The sequence below is a fragment of the Natrix helvetica genome (genome assembly GCF_964273705.1).
Source record: "Natrix helvetica genome assembly, chromosome: 9".
NCBI classification, from domain to species: domain Eukaryota; kingdom Metazoa; phylum Chordata; class Lepidosauria; order Squamata; family Natricidae; genus Natrix; species Natrix helvetica.
In genome coordinates, this window is record NC_138560.1 from 12,774,971 (window position 1) to 12,796,441 (window position 21,471).

Here is a 21,471-nt window from a genome sequence, read left to right on the forward strand (position 1 = left end):
CAATGTCACCAGTTGCTGAAAATCACTGTCATGACTTCCCAACATTTTGAAAAGGTAGACATGTGAAATCTGTACCATACACCCCAAAACATCGAACTGCCATTGTAAAAACCAGATTCGATCCTAATAATCAAGACCGTGCTCCTGATAAAAAGGGATTTCTTGTTCCACTTCCATGCAGAGTATGCTAAATTGAGCTAGAAGCTTTAGAGCAGGGGTGTCCAACTCAATTATATAGAGGGCTGCATCACGGCTGTGGTTGACCTCGGGGGGCCAGGAGGGCACGGCCGATGGGGTGGGTGTGGCCAGGTTGATGCCACTCACTGGGTGTGGCTAGCTGGGTGGGCGTGGCCAGCTTGACACCACTCTCCAAGCTCCAGGCATGTTTCCTCTTTGCATTGGGTAGGCCGGGCCAAAGGATGGCCCTGCAGGCCGGATCCAACCACATCGCGGGCCCAGTCCAGCCCGCGGGCCTTGTGTTTGACACCCCTGTTTTAGAGATTAAAGAGTGCGTGCCTCTGGTTAGCCTGAAAATCTGCAATGCAGCAGAGACACAATTCTACAGAGATGCCGTACCTGAATCCAAAGCTGCTTGGGGTATTTTGAATACAGGTAATCCTCGGCTTACGACCGCAATTCAGCCCAACATTTTAAGTGAGTTTTGCCCCCCTTTACGAATGTTTCTTGCCCCAGATGTTAAGTGGATCACTGTGGTTGTTAAGTTAGTAACACGGTTGTTAAATGAATCCGGCTTCCCTGTTGACTTTGCTTGTCCGGGGGAAGGGGTGGCAGAGGTGGGTTCCTACCGGTTCAGACCGGTTCAAACGAACCGGGAGTGGTTTTCCAGCCTGGGTCGCTGGAAGCGGCAGCAACCCAGGCCTGCCACGCCCCCGAACCGGTTCCCGGTCTCTCCTCCCGTCACCGGCATGTTTCTGTCCATGCACAGAACAGTTTTCAGTAAACTGCAATTATGCAGCAACGTGTGGCCAGCATGGGTGCGAGTCAATCAAGCAGTGTGCATGCAAGATTTTTGTGCGTGCACCAAACGCCCTCTCTCAGGGAATCGGTAGTAAACAGGTTAGGAACCTAATACCTAATTTCTCCAGCCTGACTCACTCCTGACTCCTGAGGCAGAGGTTTTTCTCTTCAGGAATCACACCCTCCTCTTTTGCAGAGGGTGCAAAAGGTGATCACATGACCCTTTCAACTCTGTTATTCTATATACTTCACAACTATAGCTAGAAATAAATAAATATTCTGTTATAAAGTTTTCCTATTAGCCTTTTCACCTTTCTTCTCAGAGGGAAAAAAGATCATATTCAGGCAAAGCGATTCATGAACGCAAACTCTTCCAGGCACTTTACTCTCTGTGTTAGTTTCCTGCCCAGCCACTCAATATAATTGGCATTGTTTTGGAAACTAATCAAGGAGAGAAGCAACTTAGAACTGAGGAGAAATTTCCTGACAGTGAGAACAATTAATCAGTGGAACAGCTTGCCTCCAGAAGTTGTGAATGCCCCAACACTGGAAGTCTTTAAGAAGATGTTGGATGGCCATTTGTCTGAAACGGTATAGGGTTTCCTGCCTAGGCAGGGGGTTGGACTAGAAGACCTCCAAGGTCCCTTCCAACTCTACTATTGTATTGTATTGTATTGCATGACCCTGGGATACTGCAACCGTTAAAAAAAAACATGCCACTTCCCCAAGCGGCCAAATCACGTGACCATAGGGATGCCTGCCTGGTTGTTGTGTGTGAAAAATGGTCATAAGTCACTTTTTCTCAATGCCGTTACGGTATTAGGTCACTAAACGAATGATTGAAAGCCGAGGACCCCCTGTGCAGCTTATTGAGTTGCGCTAACCTTCTTCTTCGTACCATATTTTCCCCCCGGTTTATTTGCTGAGTCATTTGCTGGTTCCAGCCAAAGAATAGCTAATTTCTCCAGCCTGACTCACTCCCGACTCCTGAGGCAGAGGTTTTTCCCCTCAGGAATCACACCCTCCTCTCGATTTTGTAAGCCAACCTCATTTCTGTTCAGGCTACTGTCTCTCTTTCAGTGACTCTTTCCCGCGGCTTCTCCCACCTGCCCACCAAGGCCACAAAAGCTGAAGAAGCTCTTAGTGGAATCTCTGCTGAGGCAGGAGAGATTCAGTTGTAAAGAAGCGGGGGGCGGACTGGGGACTTCTAATGTTTTTCTCCCCCCCCTTTTTTTTTTAATAACCAGAAGAAGTGGAGGGGCTGTTTGTAACCCACCTCACGTCAACACTGAGCAACAGCGGGGGGAGGGTTGAAGGCCTTAGGAAGGCCGAGCATTTTTGTAATGAAGTGTAATTTTAATGAGGAAATTAGCATGCTCTGTGTGTTGCCGGCTGGGCCCTCCTCTGGGTGTGTAATGGTGTGTTTGTGTTTTAATGAGTAACGTTGCCAGTGTAGATGGCGTATTAGCGAGTGAGCACGTGGGGAGAGAAGAAGTCGGCCCCTCCACAGTCATTGTGTGCTAGATTTCAAAAGGAGATGCGCAGGGGTGGGGTTTGGCTTCTGTTGCTGCCGGTTCGCTCAGGGACGCGCTTGATGTGCGCTAAACACACATGCACAGTAGTAAAAAAAATTGGCCATAGGCGCCAGCATCTGCATGTGCAGAAGCAAAAACCGAGATGCCGGCGCCTATGATGCTGTCGATAGAACAGGTTCAGGGGTGTGGCCAGCCGAACTGATCCGAACCGGCAGGAACCCACCTCTGGAGATATGCCTTATTGCTAAGGAACATTGCTGATTGCTCTCCCCTAGTGACATGGTCAGGCACAAAAGAATGCAATCACATTTCCTTGAAGTCAAGCTTGACCCCTGGTGACTTACACGGTCCCATCTGGGCAACTTTTTTCTTGTAATAACAAGGCTCACCACTGCCTTCTCCCTGAGCTCTTGTGTTTGGCATTTGGACTCTGTGGTCCAGTGGCACCCAACGTTTTGGACACGGGGATTGGTCCCATGGAGAAAGGTTGTTGTTCCCCACACTAGAGGGTGTGTGGTTTTGTGTTCTGCCTGCATCCCACGGATCAAGCTTCACTTGTTTGCGGGGACCGGGTGTTGGCATACCGTGGGGGAGTGCCGATCCATGGACCGGGGATTAGGGACTATTCTAGCCTACAATTCTGGGACTTTGTATTGTTCTCCCATTTACGATGCTCTCTCATTCATATTCAACCTTGTGTGGCTTTTTAAGGTCCAAAGTTACGCAGCCTTAACTCATAGACTCATGAGTGGAGCAATTGAGTTCATTTCAAAGGACCTCTATAGAATATAGAATCATAAGGCTGCAAGGGACCTTGGAGGTCTTCTAGTCCAACCCCTTGCTCAAGACAGGAACTTTACACCATCCCACTTTCCTCTTGAAGGAAAACCTTTTGTACGTTATTGTAAGGTACAGATTCCTTGTGCAATGTTCACCTTTTGCAGGAGCAAAGCAGCGAAGTCCTTCAGTATCTTATTATCAGGGAACATTTTCTGGATCAGGGTTCAGGAAGTTCAGGAGTTTATTGATCCAGAAGGGTTTTATCTATGAATGTCATAGGATATCTTTTGCCTTTCATACTTAATTCTTGGACAAAATGTGGAATTTTTTGCTGAAGTCATACTTATCTAGCAGATATATGAACTACGTATGTTGCCACTTTGGAAATTGCCATTCTGAGTTTAGTGACCACGGATATTTTCCCGGGAAAGAAATATTGCCTATGGATACCAAAAATCAAAATTAGATGATCTTTGAAATCCTAGTCTCTAAATTTTTTGGGGGGTTGGGGGTGGAAAAAAAAGTTACTTTCTATGGAGTCAGATTACTGATCTGTCTTCTAGCACTACATTTTCTGTCTGTTTCCATTAAAGAAATGGATAAAATGGAAATACCCAAGGATAACACTTTCCCCCCGCAACTGTTTATTACTAAGGTTGAAGTGGGATGAAGAAGGCTCAACGATATGAATCAGTTTGGTCATCTTCTGTCTGATAACATGCACTGTTGTGGTCTCGGTTCTCTCCCCACCCCCCACCCCCCAGGAATGAAGCAGTACGAAGACATTGGCACACAGTATCGCTCGGCCATCTACACCATCGGAGCAGAACAACTGGAATCTGCTTTAAGATCCAAGGCAATGTATGAACAGGTATAGGAGAATTATGGACAGATGGGGACAGGAGATTGAGGTCTTGGCCTATGGTGCTGTTATTTATATTATTAAGGTTGACTCTTATTGGCATTAACTTGGTAAGGCTTAGGTTCCTAGCTATGGTTTCCCATGAATAGCCGAGGTGGCAGTGGTTAGAATGCAGTATTACAGGCTACTTCAGCTGACTGCTAGCTGCAGTTTGGCAGTTCAAATCTCACCCGCTCAAGGTTGGCTCAGCCTTCCCTTCCATCCTTCCGAGATGGGTAAAATGAGGACTCAAATTGTTGGGGGCAATAGGCTGACTTTGTAAAACCTCTTGGAGAGGGCGCTCTTAAAAGCACTATGAAGCGATATATAAGTTCAAATGCTATTGCTATCTAAAGGTAAAGATAAAGGTTTCCCATGTCCAATCGTGTCCGACTTTAGGGAGTGGTGCTCATCACCATTTTTTAGCCAAGGGAGCCAGTATTGTCCAAAGACACTTCCGTGGTCCTGTGGCCAGCACTATACACATTGTTACCTTCCCACCAAAGTGGTACCTATTTATCTACTCGCATTGGTACCGGAAATACGTTCCTGAAGTTCTGGTTTGCCCATAGGGCCATTTTTTTGTGCTCCGGAGGCTTCAAGGAAGCCTCCGGAGGGTGAAAAATGGCCTCAAAAGAAGGCCAAAGTCCAGCTGATAGGGCAACACCTCGCGTGTCCTGATAAATGGATCTGCGTGCCATCTGTGGCACACATGCCATAGGTTCGCCATCACGGTCCTAGGGAGTGGTGGGATTCAGCCAGTTCGCACCACTTTGGGAGAACCGGTTGTGAACTTTCTGAGCAGTTTGGTGAACTGGTGGTGGAAGAAATCATTAGGGTAGAGAACCGGTTGTTAAATTATTTGAATCCCACCACTGTTCCTACGGCTGAGAGAGAAGAGGGACTGGTTCAAAGCCATCCAGCCAGCTTGGGTGCCTAAGGGAGAACTAGAATTCACAATCTCCTGGTTTCTAGCCAAGTGCCTTTAACCAAGGCACCAATCTGGTTCACCACTGAATTGTTTGGATGTGAAGAAGATTTTATAGGAGCCAAGTCAAAACCCCTTTCTTCTTCATTTCCCATGGGATTTGAATTCAGTGCTCTGGAGTCTTGTTAGAGGAAGACAATGCTTCAAATATTTTCACTAACATGTTGCCTCTTAATAATCTCTTTTTAAGGCTAAACATATCTTAATGCCTTCAGCTTTTTCTTGTTAGGGGCTCATTAAACAACAGAGGTTTGAAGTGGCAATCTAATTATGCCAGGAAGGTATTGTTCTTTGAACGCCATGTTTTCAGACAAGCTCCATTTTTATAGAAGCTGCTACTTATGCTTAAAGAAAATAGTATAGCTCTTAATCTCTAATGCCCTAAAGTGCTCTGGACTCTCGGCCAATCTTGTCTGCCCAGCTGTCTAGGACTGTAATTCTCCTAATACGCAGATGCTGGCTCAGCAATAGTGTGTGTATACATACATACACACACACACACACACAATACACACAGTTCTTGTCTTACAATTATTCATTTAGAGCAGGGGTGTCAAACTCGATTTCATTGAGGGCCACATCAGGGGCCCTGGTGTGTGTGGCCAGGGTGGGCGTGGCCAGCTTGATGTCACTCATGTCAGGGATGCCTGTAGTGGCCCAAGTGCTCTACCATTGAATTTGTGCTCCTGAGCTCCGTTTCCGGCTGCAATGGCCTCTTGCAAACCTCTTCCAGCAAAAATGGAGCTCTGTTTTCACTGGCAGAGGCACCGCAGGCCGCTCCTTCACTGTTTCCAGGGTGGTCCTGTGGGACAGATCTAAGCATCTCGTGGGCCATATCTGGCTCCCAGGTCTTGAGTTTGACATCCCAGGTTTAGAGACTGTTCAAAATTACAATAGTATTGAAAAAATGACTTTCGACTAGTCCTCCTCACACTTATGAATATATATATATATATATATATATATTTATATATATATATATATATATATATATATATATATATATATATATATATATATATATATATGTGTGTGTGTGTGTGTGTGTGTGTGTGTGTGTGTGTGTGTGTGTGTGTGTGTGTGTGTGTGTGTGTGTGTGTGGATGGATGGATAGATAGATAGATAGATAGATAGATAGATAGATATGTGTTATAGCTTGAAATGGATCCATACTAGGCTCCCTTTATTTATTTATCAAAACAAATACAACACAAATATAAAAAGGCAACATTAAAAATAAAAATATGGGTTTCTGCCTGGATGGTTTTCTGTGATGACCGAATGACAGAAAGAGGGAGTAGTGAGCTCCCTCCCATATTTGGGCATACCAGGGGTTGTAACACAAATGCATAGATATATATGTATATATATATATAATATTGGTGACAATTTCTAAAGCCTTCCAGCTGGGAGTTATATGGTCCACAATTTTCTATGTTACGCTGACAGATGTCTGGGTGGATCCAGTACAGCTGTTTTCCCACAATTATATACAGAATGTCCTCTGTCAAGATGTCTGCTGGTCCCCAGCCTTGGCAGCTCGACCCCTTTCAGCAGCTTCCTGAAAAATTGTGCCCCCCCCGCTCCACCATCTTGTGGCTTGACACTGTGTTCTTTTTTTCCACAGTGTGGTTCTTTTATGGGTACAGTCTGTTTTGGAAACGTTTTTAGAGAGACCCTTGAGGTATCACTTAAATAAGCCATCATCAGGAGAATGCTGGGTCTTTCCAGCAATGGATTCAGGATTCACGGTGGAGCTGGTAGGGAATCTGTTTTTCTTTCTCCCTCATGCACACACACTCTGCCCTTCTCCCTGCCTCCCCCCTCCCTCTCTCTCTCACACACACCCTCAGGGACTCTGAAGTGGCTGTTTTTCGTTTCGGTCCCCTCCAGTGAATAGAACCTGCCCCCAACGCCTTGCCCCATAACAAAGGCAGAGAAGCGAAGATAGATAATTGCTCCGCCAAGGCCATTCATGCACTCTGGATGGAGAGAAGAAGAAAAAAACCAGGGGAGAGGGGGAGGGAGAGATATCTCAGTTTCCCTGGCAACTTGCCATGAGGTTGATTGGCAGCTAGAGAGCAAAGGTCACGGGAGAGGCAGGTGCAATATCTCCCCTCCGCCTGGGCCCATTTGGAAATGATTCATTGCCGTAAGTAGTTGCCCCTCCCCTCAAGTAGGACAATTAAGGGCAACCCTAGCTTAAAATTGGCACGTGCTGGCTGGACATCAGTGGGGGGGGGAGGAGACTATTTCTTGGGAGCTGGCAAGCTGTGGGCGGGGAGTGTGTATTGTGTATTTCCAAGCTCAGTGGCTAAGACGCTGAGCTTGTCGATCAGAAAGGTCGGCAGTTTGGCGGTTCAAATCCCTAGTGCCGCGTGAGCTCCCGTTACTTGTCCCAGCTTCTGCCAACCTAGCAGTTCGAAAGCACGTAAAATGCAAGTAGAAAAATAGGAAACCACCTTTGGTGGGAAGGTAACAGGTTCCGTGTGCCTTCGGTGTTTAGTCAGGCCAGCCACATGACCACGGAGACGTCTTCGGACAGCGCTGGCTCTTCGGCTTTGAAATGGAGATGAGCACTGCCCCCTAGAGTCAGGATCGACTAGTACATATTTGTGCGGGGAAACTTTACCTTTAATGAGGTTGAGATCAAGGGAACTGGGGCAGTTTTGGAAGGTGCCTCAGGTAAGGGCAGAGTCATTCCAAAGATGCCAACATTGCTGAGTTTTTATGATGGGGGTAGGGTGGGGTTAGGGAGGGCTAGCAAAACAGCCATTTTTCCCCAGCTAGTGGTTGGGTTTTTCTTTATTGTTTCTTGGAGCAAGGATTTTCATAAGGAGCAGGGTTGAAACACCTTTGGAGAGTTTTGTCAACAATTCCAAAGTTGGGGGCACCTTTAGACTACCAGAGGCTTTTACCACTCTGGTTGGGTTGCTTGTTGTGGTTTTTAAGTAGAGCTAAGTAAAACAGGCAGCTGAAAATTGCTATTTGGTTGGTAGCCCTCTCTAAGCGGTTTACAGAGTCAGCTATCACCCCCCAACATTCTGGGTCCTCATTTTACCCACCTTGGAAGGATGGAAGGCTGAGTCAACCTTGAGCCTGGTGAGATTTGACCTGCCGAACTGCAGCTAGCAGTCAGCTGAAGTCGCCTGCAGTACTGCACTCTAACCACTGCGCCACCTCGCCTCCTAAAAGATATTTAAATCAACACACTAGCAAGATATGATGGTATTGAAGAACTGCTGGCTTTTTAGCCTTAACATAACTGGTTGAGCTTGAGTGGTGCGGTGGCCCTCAGGTGGAGCTATCGCCTCACAATCAGGAGGCTGTGAGTTCAATCCTAGGTAGAGGCAGGTATTTCTATCTCTGTGCACACTGAGAATATACCTGCTGAACACAACTCCACATTGGAGACAGGAAGGGCATCTGGCCAGCAAACACTGAGCTCCATTCAGTCGCCCAGACTCCACTCCGCAAGGGATTATGGGGTCATTAAAAGATGATAATGATACTGGTTGATCTTGGACAGGTACTGGTACAACAATTCTTAGAATCAGTCCAATCTTGATTATCTGCCCTGAGCTATCCATGGTCCTGAAAATGCTTACAGCACTGTAGCTGTGAACAACCCAGCTTTGTCTCTCGTAGCATTTATCCTTAAGCTAGTTTTCTTGAAGTTCTCAATCAAGCCAAGCTATGGGCAGAATTAAAACCAGAATAAGGCTTATTAAAGTAGAGATGTGCCAGAGTTATTTCTAGGAGGATAAAAGACTTAGTTTCATTCTGGACACAGATCTAAGCTAAATCAAATTTGTATAGCTGGTCTAACTTTTGGTGAATGCTCCTCATTTGGTGGCAACACCTCCAATTTTAGTCCCATTTTAGTGCCCTGTTCCTTTAGTATGTTTTTTGGGGGTACAGAGTTTGCCTTTGGAGAAAGAGAGAGAATGTTTTTGTGTATTTCTGAAGTTGTGGAGTAGGACTCCATTTCTTCAGCTGCATCACATAAGCATGAGATTTTAGTATCTGTTTGGAAAATCGAGTAATGCACTTTTTAATTTTACAATGTCAGAATATGAGATTCACCAGGTGTTCAGCAATGCTCCTGCTTGCACTGCTTTGGGCTATCTTATTATTTGATTTGTACATTGGTTGTATTGTCTAGCTAAGTACCAAATTAACACCCTCCATCTCACCTCCCCATTTCCTGTCGCTCAGCAGCCTTTCCTAAGCTAATATCCTTGAGAATGACTCCACAGCCAAATTCCTTGATGATAGTGAATGATGGGTTGTGTAGCCCAACCAACTGAAGACTATGGATGTTGAATGCTTTAGCCCATCTCTTTATGTAGGGTACCAGTTTGTCTTTTGAAAAAATAGTGTTTGGCAATGAACCTTAATCCAATATGGCAACCATCTTATTATTCTTCAACCATTCAACTATTCTTATTAATATTCACACTGTAAGCCGATCATAGTTGCCTTGAATTGTGAGATGGGTGAGCATATAAATCAGACAGACAGACAGATTAGATGCATAGACACAGAGGATAAGTCATAGATGATAGATTAGATTGATGATAGAAAGATGATAGATGATATATTAGATAGATAGATAGATAGATAGATGATAGATAGATGATAGATAGATAGATAGGTAGATAGATAGATGATAAATGGATGGATGGATTATAGGATGGATGGATAGATAGATAGATAGATAGATAGATAGATAGATAGATAGATAGATGATAGATAGATAGATAGATAGATAGATATTCAAGTCCTTCAGCATAGTAGCCATTTCCAACAAAATGCTCTCAAGATCCTAGGTGGGTTATCAATCTTCACTGAAAATAAGTTATAATAAGCCGCGGTGGCGCAATAGTCAGAGTGCAGTACTGCAGGCTCCTTCTGCTGGCTGCCAGCTGCCTGCAATTTGGCAGTTCAAATCTTACCAGGCTCAAGGTTGACTCAGCCTTCCATCACTCCAAGGTGGGTAAAATGAGGACCCAAATCATTGGGAACAATAGGCTGACCGTAAAACTGCTTAGAGAGGGCTGTCAAGCACTGTAAAGCAGTATATAAGTCTAAGCGCTATTGCTATTGCTATAAGCCTCGCAAGAATCGTAGCTGGGCATGCAGAGTTTCCCTGTTGCTTCTGCCAATGAAATTAATCACCTGAATGGTAGATGAACTGCATAGGAGGAATGTATCTGTGACCCAGAATATTGCTGTCCATTAGGGGAGGGGGAAAGAGAAAGAGAAGGGGTGTTCATTATGCAGCATCCTAACTGAGATCAAACTCTGGCTGTTTGGGAGATTCTGACAGACAGATCACATCATTCTTCTCTGACAGGTTTCCTTCTAGTGGCCATTAAACATGCTAAGATATTCCCCACCAGGGAGGGGGGGGAAATCGATAGCTCCCCTCCACATCCCAAAGGACAGGAAGACAGCATGCTGCCTCTAGGAGCAATCTGTTATTTACATATTCTGTTCCTCGGTATGGCTTAAATACCAAGCACTTGGTCTCTGCTCCTTGCTCCCTGCAGAGACCCCTAGAGCTTTGCTCATCCCGTCCTCGGGATGCGGCAGAAAGAAATATCTTAGCATTTATTGATCACCCCAAGGGAGACACACCTCCTGTTTGTCCAGATCCATCTGGGATCTGTTTCTGTAGTTCAGAAATAGGGAGATTTTCCTCCAAGGAGGTGTTTCCCTCTCTTACTTGCTGGGAGTTTTGTAGGACTGGATTGGAAGAAGACTACAACCAAAGCATTATTTCCAAACCATTGCATTTGATGTTCAACTGTTAAGCCAGGGGCCCTTATTCCCAGTTTGCATTCCTGGGATCTGAAGTTTGAAGCCACCTTTGAGTTGATATTCTGAATCTGTTAGGAAAATAGGCTTCCATTTCTGTCTCTTGTTTTTCCTGGCCCTGCAGATTCAGCTGGATGTCCGAAGGACAGCTGTGCTCATGTTTGCCTAACCTGTTTATTCAAGGTCTTCAACAGGAGGAGGTATATTGGTTTCTTACTCCTTCTGTCCACGATCTCCGGTCAAGGATCTTTCCTGGTCCTGCAGTTTGAGTTCATCTTCTATAAGAAATGTCAGGGGATGAATTTAGCGGTGGATGCTTTACTATGGAATCCATCCATCCATCCACCCATCCCATTCCAAAAGTGGCAAATTGGAATTGTGTACATGCTCCATTGATCTAGTGAGCTATACCTTTTGAGCAGGGACAGTGGAGAGAAGATTCCTTAGAGCTTCAGGTTGAAGGGTTCAAGGTGGTGGAGACATTTGCTTTCTCTCTGAGCCTCTGCCCTTAGTATTTAGCGCTTAGACTTATATACTGCTTCATAGTGCTTTTACAGCCCTCTCTAAGTGATTTAGAGACTCAGCCTCTTGCCCCCAACAATCTGGGTCCTCATTTTACCCACCTCGGAAGGATGGAAGGCTGAGTCAACCTTGAGCCGGTGAGATTTGAACTGCTGAACTGCAGCTAGCAGTCAGCTGAAGTTGCCTGCAGTACTGCCCTCTAACCACTGCGCCACCTCAGCCGTACCCAATTCTTTCCTGCTACTGGAGAACATTTGAGGAGAACTCGTATGGTTTTTGAGCATCAGTGTTGAGTAGGCAAACACTGTAGCCTGGAAGTAAGTCAAGAAAAGACTTTGCTTGGGACACCTTTCCTCACCCATCATCCCATGCCAACTTTTCTTCCTTAGGATGGATTTAGGTGAGACTGGCTGAGCCCTCCCACCTCCTTCTCAGCTTGAGTGGGCTGAGAGGGGATGTTGAGAGCTCTAACCCAACTCTATTAGAAAGCAACCTTAGAGCCATTTTATAAATGCAGTGGTACCTTGGTACTCAGCTGCTTTGAAACTCATTAAAAAAAAATTTTTTAAACAAAATTTTATTAGTTTTAAAAAAATAATCAAGGAAAGGGGTAATGGGTAAAATTAACTCATCAAATTTTGTACTCAGTGCATTTTGACCTGAAAATTTTGTGCTGGTACTCATCATTTGTTTGGTGCTCAACGCACAAGCTAGGACGTATCGATGTTGGCTGCCTTGTGACTCACTGCATTATTCCTTATGGGAAAAAGATGTTTGGTACTCATTGTTTTTAGTAGTCATCGCATCTCCCAGAACCAATCAATGTTGAGTACTGGAAGTATCACTGTATAAAGAATGTGTGTATTCTGGTGATGTTCTCGTAACAAGCCAAACTACGTCACTTACAAACCTAGAAAGTGCCTTCACACAATCTGCCAAAATTGGTTAATTTTAATACCACTTGTTTATTTGGTTTTTTTTTTGGGGGGGGAATCATGTATATACTATTAATGTCCAATATCCAGCACTAAACTGCCTGATTTTGAAATTAAGGTGTGTATAAATAAGCCGAAATGCAGTATTTTCCTTCAAACACGCTTGGAAGATAGGGACATAGGAATTGAGTAACAAAACCTTGATTAAAACACGAGAAAGGCTAACCCAGAGCCATCTAAAAACACTTGGTTGACCTGAAGATACGGAAGCGTCAGATCTCTTGCTTGACTTAATTTGGAGGAAATGTTTGTGAGAGCTAACCCGGATACCTTCTGACCATGATTTAGATATTGGCCTTTCCTCTTAGAACCAGTGAACATTCCCAGGAGGGCCTCTTCGATCATTGCAAAATTTCTCAGAGCGTTTAAGAAGCAGGAGAAGGATGTTGTGTGAATGCAGCCGTTCACTCTCCATCAGAAGCCCCAGCAAGTCCCCTCCCTCCAAAGGTTGGTTGCTCCCGTTTCGGCCCTGTTCGGCCGAACCAGTAGTGGTGGCAGGCTCCGCCCACCCGGATGCTTCTGCGCATGTCCAGAAGCTTCTTTGCTTGCACAAAAGCGTAATGCACCTGCAAGAGCGCATGCACACGAGCAAACCAGTGGTAAAAACAGTAGAAACCCACCACTCACTCCCTCCCTCCCTCCCTCTCTTTCTCTTTCTTTCTTCCTTTCTCTTTTCTTCCTTTCTTCCTTCCTTCCTTCCTTTCCTTCCGCCCTTTCTTCCCTTCTTCCCTTCTTTCTTTCCTTTCATCCTTTCTTCCTTCCTTTCCTTCCTTCTTTCTTTCCCTTCTTTCCTTTCGCCTTCCTTCCTTTCCTTCCTTCCTTTCCTTCCTTCCCTTCCTTCCATCCTTTCTTTCTTCCCTTCTTTCTTTCCTTCTTTCTTCCCTCCTTTCCTTCCTTCCTTTCCTTCCTTCCATCCTTTCTTTCTTCCCTTCTTTCTTTCTTTCCTTCTTTCTTCCTTCCTTCCTTTCCTTTCATCCTTCCTTCCTTTCCTTCCATCCTTTCTTTCCTTCCTTCCTTTCCTTCCATTCTTTCTTTCTCTCTCTTTCTTCTTTCTCTCCCTCTCTCCCCTTGCAAAGCTGACTTCCACTGCTCTTTTCCTGCCGCAGCGTCTCTGCTGACGCCAGGCTCAGCTGGGTTCCAGTTAATTAACCATGTTGTCTTATCGGCTCTCTTGCACACATCATCCAGCCTGCATGCGAATTAACTCTGCCTGCGATAAGCCTCATTGTACTTAGCCCTGGAGAGCCACACGCTTCCTTCTCAGACTTCCTTTCCCCTGACATAAACCATCCAGCTTCCCTCGGCCAAAAACCCTCCTGAGCGATCCACGATTCCTTTGAAGTGGGCAGGTCCATTAATTGCATGGTTGAAAAATTGAGCTGTGTTTCCACTCTCTCCCCACTCCACTGTTTCCCAAGGCCGCCCTCTTCCCCAATCGGTCGAAAGTTAGTCCTCAAATTAACCACAGTTGGTATCAGGATTTCCACGGCTATGCAAGGCAGTCATTTAGTGAGTTGTGCCCAATTTTTTCACCCTTTTTCTTGCCACTGCAGTGGTTAAGTGAACCGTTGCAATGATTGTTCAGTGAATCCAGCATTCCTCACTGAATTTGTATCAACCCTGAAACCATTTCTGGAGCATCTTGGTGGTGCAGTGGTTAGAGTGCAGTACTGCAGGCTCCTTCTGCTGACTGCCGGCTGCCTGCAATTTGGCAGTTCAAATCTCACCAGGCTCAAGGGTGACTCAGCCTTCCATCCTTCCGAGGTGGATAAAATGAGGACCCAGATTGTTGGGGGCAAAAGGCTGACTCTTTAAACTGCTTAGAGAAAGCTGTAAAGCACTGCAAAGCGGTATATAAGTCTAAGTGCTGTTTCTACCTTCAGGGCTGGTTGGAGCTGTGGGAACCAGAGGGGGGAGATAGAGATAGCTGGGGACTTGTAGCCAAAATAAAATTCTTTCTCCTGGGAACCAAGGATGTTCTCACCAGGATGTTGGGGAGGCGTGGATTGAATCCAAATGGGGTTGGGTCTGTGGCCGGATTGGATCATGTGATAGACATGGGAATTGCGGGGGGGGGGGGGAAACGTTGACTTTTAATTTGGATGGGGATGGGGAAAACCGTGGGACCTTCAGATTTGGATTTTCACCAGATGTGCCAATATGACATGCCTAATAAATCTGTACTTTGAGGAGCACCTAGGCTTCAGAGGTTTTACTGTGTTGGGCCTGTTGCTTGGAACCCTGACCCTTGGCTTGTTGGAAGCCAGTTGAGAAGGTTGCCCATGGCGATCACATGACCCTAGGATGCGGCAATTGTCGTAAATGTATGCTGGTTGCCAAGCACCCCAGTTTTGATCACATGACTGTGGGGATGCTGCAATGGTTTTAAGTGTAAATACTGCTCGTAAATCACTTTTTTTCAGTGCTGTTCTAACTTGGTTGCTAAATGGATGTGTCATCATTCCAAGTAATACACCCATTGCAAATAGAACCCTGGGGCAGGCTGATTCCCCCAGAGAAGAGTTTTATTTGGAGATATCATCTTGGCACAGACTGGTGGGAAACCAACTCTGAGAGTTCCCTGCATTTTCCATCTCATTAAAACGTGAAACTTTCCTCTTCTCCCAAACAATAAGTCACATTGTCCAATCTGAGTGCTGGCTGGTTGCCTGGTTACTTTTTTCCTCCTCCTCCTTTGGCTAGCCAGCAGTTGGGATGTCCTTGGCTCATAAGAAAACTATTTTGTTTTGGCTACAAAACCCCAGCTATCTCTACACCCCTCTGAGCTCCAGGCCTTGTGCAGATGACAAAAGGAGAAGGAGGTGAGAGGGCCACACCAGCCACTGCTAAAGTCATCCTATGGAAGCAGAGACATTGGGTTGCATTTTTGCAGCTGCACCTTTCTAGACCAGCGGCCCCCAATCTTTGGGGCATCAAGGACCACTTTCACGGAGAGAGGTTTTTCTGCAGTCCGGAAGGGGCTTGTTTTCACTTGTTGCCTGCATCCCGTGGATGGGGCTTCACTTGTTTGTGCGGCCCAGTTTCTGGCATGACATGGACCCCGTTCTAGACTTTTGATGGATGGGGAGAATTGGTATTTAGCCTTCTGTCTCAGTCCAGGGGAGACCCAGGGAAGCCATGCATTTAAGACCAGGCTCAGCAGCCCGTGGCTCTGGAGCCACATGTGGCTCTTTCATCCCTCTGCTGCGGCTCCCTGTTGCCAGTCAGCACCACAATTTTGAGAGAATCGTCCAGTTGGGGGGGAAGCAGGATGCGGCAGGAGTAGACTCTATGGCACCGATGGCTAACCTTTTTCCCATCGCGTGCCAAAAGCGGGGGGAGCGCAGGGGGGTTGTGCGCGGGTGTGCCCACACCCATAATGCTATGTGTGCAACCCCCTGTGTGCATGCGCACATGACCCCCGCCCTCCCCCTTGCTTTTGGCTCGCGGTGGACCCGTTTTTCACCCTCCCCAGGCTCCAGAGGCTTTATTGGAGCCTGGGGAAGGCGAAAACAGCCTCCCCCTCCCCCCCAGAGGCCCTCCAGAGGTTTCCCTGACCGATTAGTCTGTAAGGCCATTTTTTCACTCTCCAGAGGTTTTACGGAAGGCTCTGGAGGGCGAAAAATGGCCCTATGGGCAAACCTGAAGTCTATTCCCGAACTTCCGGTTTGCACGTTAGTTTGTTTTTCACCCTCTGGAGGCTTCAGGGAAGCCTCTGGAGGTTGAAAAATGCCGAAAAAGAAGGCCGGTCAGCTGGCCAGTGTGGACGTGCGTGCTGGAGCTGACAGGGCAACGCCTTACGTGCCCTGACAAATGGCTCCGCATGCCATTTGTGGCAGCCGTGCCATAGATTCACCATCACGGCTCTATGGCAAGGGGCAGGTTTTCTGGTCAGCTCTACCTTTGATGGTGCTTTCGGTTAGGACAGGTAGAGCAAAAAAGACGCCATGCTAGGAGGTGACTCTATGGTGGCGGAACTGGACTTCCAGTCGGCTCCAGAATTGAACGGGGGGGCTTCTGGTTAGAATACTCTTTGAGTATTTAAAGTTGTTGACCCCTGATTTAAGAGATGGGGGATTTAATGGTCTGTGGAAATGGCCTTGGGAGACAGGAGAGACTGGACAACAAATGTGAAAAAGATTATCTCCGCTCACAGAAGGAGGGAGGCTGGGGAAAACATAATTTCCTTACTTTCCTGGAGAGTAGAAGGAAAGGAGGGGAGAAATAGGTTCAGTCTTGCAAGATTCTGTTTATGTTACCTTGCAATAAAAAGCCAACAGTCCCAGTTGGGCTTCTCGAACAAGACCGCCTTGAAGGGCTAACGGGACTAGCTGCCAATGTTCCTCATAAGTCTCCTAGCGTTTCGTTCATGGGCTGTAATGAAAAAATAGTTTGCCATTGCCCAAGTAATGGGCTCTTCCCCCCCACAACAGTTCTCAAGTGAAGATGGGAAGGCATCAATACAGAATAGTATGAAGAGCCCAAAGGAACAGATGTCTAGTTTATTTTACATGACAGTTTTTGGTGTATTTCTCTCCTGAAAATGGCTGGGGAATCCTGAGAATCGAAGTCCATACATCTTCAGATTGCCACGGTGGTGAAACTTTAGAGAAACGGTGGAAGAAGCCGTGTGGAACTCCTTAAGCAGAATAACAGAATAACAGAGTCGGAAGGGAGCTTTGAGGTCCTCTAGTCTAACCCCCTCTGCTCAGGCAGGAGACCCTGCACCCTTGCAGACAAATGGCTGTCCAATCTCTTCTTTAAAATGTCCAATGTTGGCGCACCCACAGCTTCTGGAGGCAAGTCGTTCCACTGATCAATTGTTCTCACTGTCTGGAAATTTCCCCCTTAGTCCTAGGTTGCTTCTCTCCTTGATTAGTTTCCACCCATTGCTTCCTGTTCTACCTTCAGGTGCTTTGGAGAATAGGTTGGCTCCCTCTTTTTATGGCAGCCCCTGAGATATTGGAACACTGCAATCATGTCAGTAGAAAGTTATATCTGCCCTTCTTAAAACCCTTGGGGATTGCAAGGTGATTCTTGGAGATTGCAAGATCAAACTTCTTGCTTGGAAGTATCTGTCTTAGATACAGGTTACAACGGCACCGAAGAAAGTGAATTATGATCCATTTTCACATTTATAACCATGGTGGGTTCCTACCGGTTTGGACTGGTTCAGCCCAACCGGTAGTGACTTGGCAGCCTAAGTCGCTGGAACTGGCAGCCACCCAGGCCTGCCACGTCCCCGAATTGGTTTTCCGGGTGGCGCCATAGGTGCCACCATCTTGTTTTTTTGCTTCTGCGCATGCACAGAACAATTTTTATTGGACTGCGCATGTGCGTAGAGCATGCACACAAGCGAACCAGCAGTAGAACCCACCCGTTTGCAACCATTGCAGCATCCCCCGTGGTCATGTGATCAAACTTTGGTTGCTTGGCCATTGGTTCATATTTATGACGGTTTATTTAAGCCGGATTCGCTTAATGACTGTGTTACTGATTTAACAAGAGCAGTGATTCGCTTAACAACTGGGCAGTGGTGGGTTCCGGATCCTCCCCACGAATGCATGCAGCCCGCGCATGTGTCTTACCATCCAGCGATGCCTCCGCAACGCTCCAGATGCTCGGCGGAGTGTTGCACAAGCGCTGTACGCACCATGCACTTGCACAGAAGCGCCGAAGGAGCACGGGCGGGTGGGCGGGCCCTCCGGAGCACCATACTGGAAGGGTACCTGGTGCTCTGGGCAGGCTCCAGTATACCCATACCGGGGCTTACCGCCTGCAATCCACCACTGCAACTGGGGCAAGAAAGGTCGTAACGTGGGGCAAAGTTCACTTAACCCCTGTCTCGCTTAGCAACAGAAATTCCGGGCTCAATTGGGGTCGTAATCCAAGGACTACCTGTAGAGTATGGTAGGTCACATTAAAAGGAGACGATGTGAACCTCTAGCTGCATGGACTGCAGACTTTTGAAGGGTTGGCATTGTTGGTAGAAGTCAGGATCCTATCGGCAGCAATGAAGAGCGTTCCATTATGCTACCATTACGCCATTCTTGTCTTTTTTTAAAATTCTCTATCCTTCTGAACTCTGAATGAATACATCTTACTGAAACAACCTGAAAGCTTTGGATGAAGGAACTCTGTAAATAGACAGGGATCTTGGGGGCCCTCGTGTGGCCACATACTGTAGGTTGTGGCAATCCTATAAATTTATTTAGTTATTTAGTTTGTCAAACGTGTACGAGATAACAGGTATAAGTATAAACATGGACATGAGCACATGAAATGAGTACAAAATAAATGGGGACAGTAGAACAGGGATAGTAAGCAATCTGGTGCGCTTATGCACGCCCCCTTTACGGGTTTCTTAGGAATGGGGTGAGGACGTCCACAGTAGACAGTTTAAGGTTCAACTTGTGAGGGTTAGAGGATGTAACAACAGAGTCAAGTAGAGCATTGACCACTCTGTTGCTGAAGACGTATTTTCTGCAATCGAGTTTGAAGTAGTTTACCTTGAGTTTGTATCTATTGTTTGCCTGTGTATTATTGAGGTTGAAGCTGAAGTAGTTGTTGGCAGGTAGGACATTGTAGCAGACAATTTTGTGTACTATGTTTAGGTCAGACCATAGGCAGTGTAGTTCTAGGTTGTCCAAAATTTCAAGCCTGGTGGCATAAGGGATTCTATTGTGAGCAGAGGAGTGGAGGACTCTTCTCGTGAAATACCTCTGGACTCGCTCAATTGTATTAATCCTTCGGGGCAGTCATTTTGCCATGTTTCAAGTCAGAAAGATTCCTTTAAAACTATGAAAACATACCAAAACCTTAGGACAGAGGTGGGGAACGATGGCCCTTTTATGACTTGTGGACTTCAACTCCCAGAATTCTGGAAATCCTGAAAATCCTTCCTGCCCTACAATACCATTGATTGCAGCTCACACTTTTCCTAGCCGATATTCAGTGCCACAAGGACCAGAAACTTGTTTTCTCTTTAGGAGAGCCAGCTCTTCTTAAAAACATTAGTTCTCTTGTCCAACACTGAAATGCCAACATGAATTTGGTTTTGCAAGGAGGAAGGAGAACTTGGAAGTGGGAGTGTTATGACAAAGGGACCACGTATCTAGTTTGGCATGTACTGACAGCAGCAAGGATCATATTTGCAAAATATTGGAAAAACGAGAACACCCCACCCGAAGAGGATATAATTCACAAAATCTTAAATTGTGCCGAAATGGACAGACTGACTTTAAAAACAAAAGATAAAGAGGACACAGAGTATTACTTGATATGGAATTGATTTTACGAGTGCTTAGAGACAAGAGGTAGAAATTAGACGATCTTTGCTATGTATGAATTAATTGTACAGATGATTCATAATTATAAATACGCCAATACAATCAACGAGCATAGTTGTATAACTATAGAAGTATAAATAAGCCAATACAAAGATGAATTTTGCTAAAACACGCTCTCTCCCCCCCTCTCTCTGTGACACTGCTTCTGTAAATGATATACCCTGACAATGCACTGCATTCAAAATAATTAAGACTAAAATAATAAAACTTGGAAGTTCTTTGTTGTGCTAATTCTTAAAACTAAACGTAAGCCATTTTTACCAGGTTCTCTCACTTGTGAGATCGATAAAAGAATCCTTTTAAATGGAAATATTTCAAATAAAACGTAAATGAAATGATCGCCCTTGTCTTGGTGTCTAGCATACCGAGGCTCTTATCTAGGAGTCCCATTTGGCAAAGAGTGGGGATGGTGAGTGAAGATAAGCCACAAGGATCCTTAGTTGCTCGCTGAGCTTGGTTGTTTTCTTACAGATGTTTCATCATCCAAAATAGGTCACATCACCCGTGATAGCGCTGATGATGTTACCTACTTCGGTAATGAAACGTCTGCAAGAAAACACTCAAGTTCAGCGAGAACTAAGGATCCTTCCTTTCAATCCTGAGCAACAAATATTTTCTTCTATTTGTAACCTAGAAATAAAAAACTTAAGCATAGCCGACCGTTCCTTTCAGGATCCTGCAGGGAGACAAGATTTCAGACTCTTCTTTCCTTGAAACACATTTTTGTCTCCTCTTTGGCAGGAGTTGGCTAAGAAGCAAATGGGACCCATCACGACGGAGATCCGTCCGGGCGACGAATTCTACTACGCCGAAGATTACCACCAGCAATATCTGCACAAAAACCCAGATGGCTTTTGCGGCTTGCAAGGCACTGGTGTGGCCTGCCCCATAGGCAAATGAGAAATTCCCCAATGGGAGCATCCTTGGGATCCATGGTAATCATAACCCTTGAACAGTTACCATGGCAACCGGCGGCCTAGCATCTTCGTAATTCAACTGTGATTTAGCAACGGGGGCCTTTGTTCCTTTCTTTTGTGTCTTGTAGTACCCGGTAAGGTTTAGGGGTCAGGGCCGAAAATGGGCAGCCTGCTGGATGAATTTGCTGCAAATGTTAAATGCTTTGCGTGGGAGTGATAGATATCATTTCCATCCCACCGCAGATGTTTGGGATCGCCTAACAAGATGCTGATAAATACTCATTATGACTTTATTCCCTTCCCCCATTTCTCTACCATCCCCAAGGAAGCGGATGGAGCCAATTCTGATTCCTCCATCTTTGCAGTGAATTTGGTTATCGAGCATGGGTAGTCCCCAACTTACAACCGCACTTGGGACCAGAATATCCATTGCTTAAGTAAGACAGTTGCTAAGTGAATCGTGCCTGGTTTTACAAAATTTTTCCATGGTTGTTAAGCGAATCACTGCAATTAACCGAATCACGCAGTCATTAAGAGAATCCAGCTCCTGCCATTAAATTAGTTTGTTGGCAACTTGTTTTGACCGAGGTTTCCCAAGAGCATGAAACAAACTCCTTGTCCCAACAAAAACCCCTTTTATTAATTGACTGTGATTTCTGCTCATTCACATCCAGCAAAGTCTT

At 45.8% G+C, this 21,471-nt stretch overlaps 1 protein-coding gene across 2 annotated transcripts in view; it reads left to right on the plus strand.

Moving 5' to 3' along the window:
• The window catches only part of LOC309396919 (mitochondrial peptide methionine sulfoxide reductase-like), a 40,808-nt gene extending 19,443 nt beyond the window's left edge, over window positions 1-21,365 (plus strand). For both annotated transcript variants that reach the window (XM_081962496.1, XM_081962497.1), the window contains 2 exons: window positions 4,058-4,164; window positions 20,613-21,365. In XM_081962496.1, coding sequence (XP_081818622.1) covers window positions 4,058-4,164; window positions 20,613-20,771 — 266 coding nt within the window. In that variant the 3' untranslated portion in view covers window positions 20,772-21,365. The remainder of the gene's footprint in view (window positions 1-4,057; window positions 4,165-20,612) is intronic.
• The last annotated feature ends 106 nt before the right edge of the window (window positions 21,366-21,471 follow it).